We start from the raw sequence: 9345 nt of genomic DNA on the forward strand, positions 1-9345 counted from the left end.
ACCCTAAACAAATTGTAGCCCCAAATTCGTTTGTCACAAACTTATCAAATTGTAAACCCAGAATCGCTACCCAAGATCGAAGTTGAAAATCAAAGAGGTGGAACACACCCGAGATCCAGATCGCGCACCTATGTTCTTCAGAGATAGCTCCACAATCGCAACTTCGATTTTTTCGTCTCTCCGTCTTAGGTTTTCTTTGAAGCCGAGAAGATGGTATATTCATAGGTGACCCGTCATTTGCAATTGTTTTTTTTAATGCCATGTCATTAGTTGAAAAATAAAGAAAAAATCACTTAAATGCTAAATAAGCATATTTTAACAGAATCTTAACAGAAGGGTTAACGTTTTCGTTTCTTGTAAGTACGAGGGCTTTTTTGATCCAAAACAAAGTTGAGAGGCTTTTTTGAACCAAAAAACAAAGCACATGGGTCATTTTCATACTTCTCCCTTTTTTGTCATAATGATAATAAAAATGACTTTTGTTTTGCATATTTTAGGGAAAAAAAAAAAACGAAATTAGAGTTTCCTTTCTCTTTTCTTTTCCTCTCTCTTTCTCTCTCTAGGGAGGGAAGAAGATAGTGAGAGGAAAAAGAAAATCTGTAGAGAGAGGAAATGTGGGGGAGGGGGTTAGGAGGAGATGTTTGACCTTCTCATCTCTTTCTGTCTCTCTTACTGAATTTTCTTCTTATTCGATTTGAATCAAAATCCATTAAATACTTATTCAAATGTATTAAATGCCCTATTCATCTTCGTTCCTCCGATATATACCGAATTTCTTCTGCATCTGCACCCAGAAATCTTATTTCCTCCCAAATTTTCTGTTTAATCCCATCATACGGGAACCTGAATCTGGATTCCTGATTTGTTTTTCCTGCAAAATTAAGACGATTCGTTTCGTTTATTGGATTGGATATCGGAATTTGATCGGTCAGGCCACCTGGTTCATACTTTGTCAACAAATTCAGCTAAGAAACGACATCAAAGCCTCTCAGGAATCTGGAACTCTGTCCTGAGTCATGGGAAACTGCTGTGCGACGCCACAGACCGACGATTACGAGACCAAGAAGAGAGGAAAGAAGAAGAATCCGTTTTCCCTTCACCATGGAAACAATGACGCCGACGGAGGGTTCAAGCTTGTCGTGCTCAAGGAGCCTACGGGCTTTGAAATCGAGAAGAGGTACCAGCTGGGCCGAGAGCTTGGGAGGGGAGAATTTGGTGTTACGTACCTCTGTACGGACAAGGAGACCGGTGAGAAATTCGCTTGCAAAACGATATCGAAGAAGAAGCTGAGGTCGGCGGTGGATATTGAGGACGTGAGAAGAGAAGTGGAGATCATGAAGCACTTGCCTGAGCACCCGAACATAGTCTCCCTGAAGGATACTTACGAGGACGACCACGCGGTGCATTTGGTGATGGAGCTTTGTGAAGGAGGAGAGCTCTTCGATAGGATCGTCTCTAGAGGGCATTACACAGAGCGTGCGGCGGCTGCCGTTGCTAAGACGATTGTGGAGGTGGTTCAGGTGTGACTCTTTCTGGTCTGTGATTGGCTTTTGTCTATGGGTGTGACCTGAATTTATGTGGGTGTTTGTTTAAATATATAGAACTGAATCAAAGTGATTTGAGTTTGATGGCTTTTTATATGCTATATTGAATAAGACAAATTTTGTTGCTTAAATATTGGTTTATATGATTTGCGCGTATTCTACTCTTTTCAAGATATTTGCTCATTTTGTCCCTCTCACTTGTCCTCCATGCTCTGAGTAGCCTGCAAATTGTATTTTATGTTGATTCATTTGCATTTTTTTGTTCCAGTGTAGATATCGGCTTCTGTGTTACATTATTAAGGTCTGAGCTTTAGTCCTCTCTATGCCTGTTTTGCTGTTTTCTCGCAGTTGTTGAGGAATGATATTTCGCAACGGATGAAAGAACTTACTTTGAATGTAGTTTTCACTGGCAGCGCAAGAACGCTAGATTCTAAGTCTAAGCTATACATGTTTTTTATATGTTACTTATCTTATGCTTTGCAGTTTCTCAATACTACAGTCTCACGTTTTCTTTCCCTGTTTACTTTGTCTTTAACTTGCTAGTTGCATGATTTGTGCTGTTGCAGAGTTGTCACCAGCATGGAGTGATACACCGAGATCTCAAACCTGAGAACTTTTTATTTGCCAACAAGAAAGAGACTGCATTGTTGAAGGCAATTGACTTTGGGCTATCAGTGTTTTTTAGACCTGGTATTGTCTATTTACTTTTTTGTTGTTGCTGTAATTAGTTTCCTGTTTTCTCTAATTCGTACAAATCAATGAATTGAACTTTTTTTTGAATTGTTGATAAGGATCAAAAAATGAATGAATGAATTGAACTTTGATTATATTCTCAGGTGAGACATTCAATGAGATAGTTGGCAGTCCATACTACATGGCTCCTGAGGTGCTAAAAAGGAATTATGGCCCAGAAGTTGATGTCTGGAGTGCTGGTGTCATCCTGTACATCTTACTTTGTGGCGTCCCACCGTTTTGGGCAGGTTGGATTTTTTTAGGCTTATATTTTGGTTCTACTTTTTCATTATACAGAAAATGTAAGTCGAATAGGATTGTTACTCACTTTGCATTCGGTCTCGGTAGATTCGAGTGTCAAAGCCATGGATTCAAATTTAAATCATTCATATACATAAGATAAAGTATCTTAAGTGTGTATTTAAGAATTGAGGAGGAAGTGCAGGCCAAACATTAGGGTTCAGTGGCATAGTGCCCTAAAATTAAATAGTTTCCCCCGAACATGCTTTTTTATTTATTTTTTATGTCAGTCTGATAAGTAGATTGCCCTGTTGCACTTGGCGCTCTTTGAATTTAGCACTTACAAGGTTACTGGCAAGATATAAGGAGGAAGACATAACTGCAAAAGTTCATGTGAGTAGTGACTAAGAACCAATGAATAGAATTATGGTTTTCTTTCTTTTGCTTTTGTTTTTTTTTTTCTTTTCCTCAACCTCAATGCCTACCAGAATTCTGCACATTATGGTGGGTAATGTAGCATGCAAATGAATTTGTGTTTGGATTAGTAGTATCATCAAATTTAAAGTTTTCCCATGTCATTCTATTGTACAAGTATTAAGCAATTGAATTATGTTCCATCTTCGTTTTCAGCAATTGAATTATATTCTATCTTCTGTTAGTTGCTTGGAGTCCTTTCCTTTTATCACCCATATTTAATATGTACGTCTACATTTATTTTCTACCCTATTTAAACTTTTCCTTGCGAAATGTCTTCTACTTTCAGAAACTGAGCAAGGAGTTGCACAAGCAATTATTCGATCTGTTATAGACTTCAAGAGGGAACCCTGGCCTAAAGTTTCTGAGAATGCCAAAGACCTTGTGAGGAAGATGCTAGATCCTGATCCAAAGCATCGGCTTACAGCACAGCAAGTGCTAGGTAAAAGTTCAGTTCTTGTAAAATGCATACATTCTATATTCATCAAAGTAGTGTATCATTTTGCTTTCCTTCATTCAGAATTTTTTTATCATCAAAGGATAGCATTTGATAGTTCGTTCTTTGAATGCAGAACATCCTTGGTTAGTGAATGCTAAGAAGGCTCCCAATGTTTCCTTAGGTGAGGCTGTGAGAGCAAGGCTCAAGCAATTCTCTGTAATGAACAAACTCAAGAAAAGAGCCCTGAAGGTAATGTCTCACACTCCTCGGATAGAATAAAAAGGTTAAATTCTGTTGATGAGTTTTTCTTTTCCGGTCTAGGAAACTTTATGCAAGGCTGTCTGTTGTCTTGTTGAGTTGTTGTGCATGTGATACTGTCTTGTTCACAGCACCTTTTTTCATGGAGTAAATTTGGTTTTGGGAAATTCCATACTGCAGGTGATAGCTGAGCATTTGTCAGTGGAGGAAATTGCTGACGTAAAGGAGGGATTTGATGTGATGGATGTCAATAAAAGTGGCAAGATCAACATTGACGATCTTAGAGTTGGTTTGCACAAACTTGGTCACCAGATGAATCATACAGATCTTCAAACACTAATGGAAGCTGTGAGTACTGGTGCTAATTTGTGATTGAAAGAATTAGAACCCTGAACTTCTGGAACACTCTGTAAATCCCCAATTAAGCACCGCAAATCATACCTTTCATAAGCCCTCTTGACTTTTGATGAGTTACGTCTATTCTTCCCAGAAAATGTTCTGTCTTGACCGATTAGCAGTTGAAAAATGAGTTGTCGCCACCCTACTGCTAACCGTGAAGTCGAGAACAACAATAGCCTTTGCCCCTGATTTGCGAGCCCTCAAAATGAGCTGCCATGTTTGATTTGGTTTTGCAATCATAAATCTTTAGGAGATGAATTGATTTGAATTTTTTTACAGGCTGATGTAGATCGTGATGGATACCTGAACTACAGTGAATTTGCAACTATTTCTATTCACCTAAAGAGAGTGGGTGATGATGAGCACCTTCAAAAAGCCTTCGAATTCTTTGATCAAAACCAAAGTGAGTACATTGAGCATGAGGAGTTAAGGGATGCTTTAGCTGACGAATTACATTCACATTCAAATGGCGAAGAAGTCATTAATGGAATCATGCATGAGGTAGACACAGACAAGGTCAGTCATGGTTTTATTGGTAATTATGTTTGCAATTCTTTCTCTACTTTATTTCTGTCACTTGTCAGTATGCTCATTTTCATGAACATATTTTCAAGGGCATTGGAATTTGGAAGTTGATTTTGGGAGTTTGTGATATAGTTTGTTTGCATAATTGGAATTTACCCTCAAAAATTTATGTTAACTTGCAGGATGGACGGATTAGTTACGAGGAGTTTGCAGCAATGATGAAAGCGGGTACAGATTGGAGAAAAGCATCCAGGCAGTACTCTCGAGAACGGTTCAATAGTCTGAGTCTGAACTTGATGAAAGATGGATCGCTGAAATTGATCTAGGGTAGGTAACCAAACAAGTTTACTTGTGTAAAAATGAAAATCGACGAAATGTTACTGTTGGGTTTCAGAATTCTTTTCCTTTCATTACATCTGTTAAAATCTTCTTTAGTCTATACTTGGGGAGCTATGAAAAGGTAAATAGAATTTGGGCACAGGCACTTGATATCTTTGTGAATGGCAATATATCTTTGGTTGATTGACTAGAGCTGTGTTGGAGAAGAGAAGGAAAGGCTTTGTTGTTAAAGGTTGGAAGTAATTTTGTGATTGTAAATAGTGTAACATTGGCATATGCTATTTTACAAGTCATAGTGGATTTCTGCTTAAAAATTCCAGAACTTGTTTTATATTTTCTTCTAGTATTGCTCTTTGATTGTAGTCAAAATGGTGGACAACATATGATGAGACAGGAGGAAATTGACCCTCCACAACCCCCCAAAAAAAAAGATGCTTGAAGGAGTCTTGTAACTAGGGTTGATATTTGGGCCTGACTTTGTAGATATCACGAGGCCTAGTAGACTGATGAGAGCCATTCTTTGTGAAGGTTGGCCCATATCTTAAATCCAGCCCAGAAGGAGGAGGAGAAAAACTAACATAAAAAGAAATGAAAATCCGGGAAAAGGGTCAAATATGGGCCTGTTAATTGGATGGACTTCAAGGTAGGTTGTCATATCCTGAAGCCCATTAACTGATTATGCTCATCAGACCTTAATCATTTATAATAGTAATACGACGTCATTGTTTTCAATCGTATTCTTTTTTTCTTGGTGAAAAAAGGAAAATGAAAAAACATTAAGATTGGGCCCCACGAATTAGATCCACAAGACTCTATAGTTGTGAAGTGCATTTATTTGGGCCAAGTGTCCTGCTAATGTGGCGTACACATACAATTTGCAGGTACCTACCACTGTTAGTCTTTAACATCATCACCATCACTAGTTCCGGCAAAATTCTATCCGACCCGGATCACCGAATTTGTTCGACTCGGATGAAATTAAATTTGAACATAAGTTATATGTTTGAAATTTGAGTCCAAACACAAATTGTTTGTCCGATTTAAAATCAGGTACAAATCTAAATACATATATCTTATCCGATTTACTTGTCCGGACCCTAACCCTGATTAGGTTATCGTCCGATTTACTTGTCTACATTTAAACTAATCTGGGATTGTTCAATTAAGCACGTCCAAATTTCAATTCAAGAGTTAAGGTTCGGACTTGTAAATATTTCGTGAACATGTGTTGTTATCCTACCTCAAACCGATTTTTTTTCCACCCCTAACCATCACCATCAAATTGTCATGATTCATGAATGTTACGTTTTTCTAATACATTCGTTGGATGTTTAGCAAAGAACAAGGACCGGACACATGGTGCGTATTGATTGGGTATAAGGGGCTGAAGTCGGTCCCATCGACCCCAACAAAGTTTGGAGCGATCTATTGATGGGTGACCGTTGGATCTTCTCGAGATCAATCATTTTATGATCATATACACCATGCAAAATCCGTGGAAGAGAGGGCACGTGTTCATCGTCAAGTTGCACATAATATTTATGATGTATGTATTTGTCTATTTGACAGGGACAATAATGGATTTCAACATGAATGAAACTCTTATTGGTCATTCATTGTGATCAAGAGTGAACCATTGACGGACCGACCTTCCGAATCCATATTGCTTGGTCCGAGAGATTTACCACTAGAATATCATTAAGTGATTCGAAATAATTAAGACTAAGTTTGCGTATCTCTTACTCGTGAACTTTAACCAATCCAGAATTATGGCACATTGTGTTTGTGATCAATTAACCCTAGAACAAGTGGAATTGATTGCAACAAGACATGAGCACTCAAATGCAATTATTGACATAGAATTTAATTAGTTGCATCAATTCTAGATTCTGGTCGTGATTGTGATGACACCCATCAACTTGCAATATCTTCTTATACCCATTCAATCTAGCTCCTCACCCAAAATATATAAATGCCTCATATATATATATGCTCAATTAATTTATTATATGCATAGAATTGGCCTACATAAAACTTATTTATATTCTTTTTGGACCCTAGATATTTCATGCCTCATCTTGCAATCATGCATGAGAGCCTCCCTTTTGGTTTTGATTCAACACAAATCAATTTTTAAAAAATTAATAGATCTAAGTGTTGTCATTGTGTATCATGATTAATTGTTTTCATTATTTATGATGTATTATTGCGAACATTTCCTACAAGATAAGTATAAACTAGAGAGAGAATTATCAAAATATCTAACCTATTGAAAACGGTCCAACGCATATATCTTTTACAAGCATGACAAAAGAGTTTTGGTGGTCGTCGACACATCTTATGCATTATTGTCTTATGACTTCAAATAATACAATGTTGCCCATTGTATTGCAAAATTTGCTCTCAGTTGCTCTAATCCATGTATATGAATTGCGTCATATAATTAAGACATATTTGCTTCATAAGGTTATATTAACAAATTATTTGTGAAATGATTCTTAATAATATGCAGTTTTTCCTCTTGCAAAAAAAAAAAAAAAAGAACTCATGAGTTGAAACCTTTTACCATTATTACTTTGTATGAAGATTCTCAAACAAATTGATTTAACCCTTAATAGCATTAGCCCAAGTGGTGAAATCATAGCAAAATTGAATCTCTTTATTTTTATTACTTTATTACATACTTATTTATTTATTTTCAAATACTTAGAGTTGATGAGTGGCTGTGATTTGTCCAAATATCTTTCTTTAATACGTGGCAGTTCACAATGAAGCTCTAGATCCTCTGTTTTTGACCAGCCACGTGGCATATACCCAGTGATTAAGAGAAAAATAGCTTTTGTGGTCCCTACCAATTTTACGATGAGCCGAATTGATATCAAGAACCTGGCCAAGGGGCTGACTAGGATTTATCGTGATGTGGCCAAGTGGATCGTTATTTTAAATGCTTTATTAATATTATCTTAATTCAGCACTGGTTCCGCCCCTGGTAGCGTGAAATTACCGAGAAAACATTCGATAGAGGTGTTAAGTTTGTCCAAACCCAATCTAAACTTGAGATGTAAAAAAAAAAAAAAAAACAGAGAATATCAAATATTTGTGGGTTAAAAATATGAAATGACACTCAAATAGTTGTCCCAAAAATAATTTTGGAATGTTAATCAATATATATATATATATATATATATTCTATTTGAGATGTTAATTTAAAATGGGGTCTTATTAACTGAAAAAAGCATATATGCTTAAAAAAAGTACCTCAAAATTATACCTTTTGTCCCTCAATTATACACTAGGTTTCATTTTCGTCCTTAAACTATTTTTTCGGTCACTTTCGTCCCTCACCTATCCGATCGTACCCCATTTGTCCCTAAAATATCTCTGACGAAGGGAAAATATGATTTGACATTCCAGGTAGCTTAATTTGGATATTTGGACTGTTGCGTCAGCGTCCACATAGGAGAGAGATTAGTTATCTTTCATGTGTATTAAATTTCAAATACCCTAATCTCGCAAAAAAAAGAAGAGAATATCAAATATTTGAGGGTTAAAAATATGAAATGGCACTCAAATAGTTGTCCCAAAAATAATTTTGGAATGTTAATCAAAATATTACTTATATATATATTCTATTTGAGATGTTAATTTAAAATGGGGTTTTATAAACCTAAAAAAGCATATATGCTTAAAAAAAGGTACCCGTAAAATTATACATTTTGTCCTTCAACTATACATCAAGTTTCATTTTCGTCCTTAAACTACTTTTTGGGTCACTTTCTTCCCTCACGTATCTGATTGTACCCTGTTTGTCCCTAAAATATCTTTGGTGAAGGGAAAATATGATTTGGCATTCCAGGTGGCTTAATTTGGATATTTGGACTGTTGAGTCAGCGTCCACGTAAGAGAGAGATTAGTTATCTTCCATGTGTATTAAATTTCAAATACCCTAATCTCGCAAAAAAAAGAAGAGAACATCAAATATTTGAGGGTTAAAAATATGAAATGGCACTCAAATAGTTGTCCCAAAAATAATTTTGGAATGTTAATCAAAATATTACTTATATATATATATATATATTCTATTTGAGATGTTAATTTAAAATGGGGTTTTATAAACCTAAAAAGCATATATGCTTAAAAAAAGGTACCCGTAAAATTATACATTTTGTCCTTCAACTATATATCAGTCATCAAGTTTCATTTTCGTCCTTAAACTACTTTTTGGGTCACTTTCTTCCCTCACATATCTGATTGTACTCTGTTTGTCCCTAAAATATCTTTGGTGAAGGGAAAATATGATTTGGCATTCCAGGTGGCTTAATTTGGATATTTGGACTGTTGAGTCAACATCCACGTAGGAGAGAGATTAGTTATCTTCCAGTCTTCCACGTGTAT

At 36.2% G+C, this 9345-nt stretch overlaps 1 protein-coding gene across 1 annotated transcript; it reads left to right on the forward strand.

The window, feature by feature from the left end:
* The first annotated feature begins 569 nt into the window (after positions 1–569).
* Positions 570–5264, forward strand: LOC119994978 (calcium-dependent protein kinase 7-like). The gene is made up of 8 exons (XM_038841317.1): positions 570–1520; positions 2111–2234; positions 2381–2524; positions 3280–3432; positions 3563–3678; positions 3868–4035; positions 4366–4602; positions 4794–5264. The coding sequence occupies exons 1-8, from the start codon at positions 1017–1019 to the stop codon at positions 4935–4937; spliced, it is 1590 nt and encodes a 529-aa protein (XP_038697245.1). The 5' UTR covers positions 570–1016; the 3' UTR covers positions 4938–5264.
* The last annotated feature ends 4081 nt before the right edge of the window (positions 5265–9345 follow it).

Source organism: Tripterygium wilfordii, chromosome 3 (assembly GCF_013401445.1).
Source record: "Tripterygium wilfordii isolate XIE 37 chromosome 3, ASM1340144v1, whole genome shotgun sequence".
Classification (NCBI taxonomy): Eukaryota; Viridiplantae; Streptophyta; class Magnoliopsida; order Celastrales; family Celastraceae; genus Tripterygium; species Tripterygium wilfordii.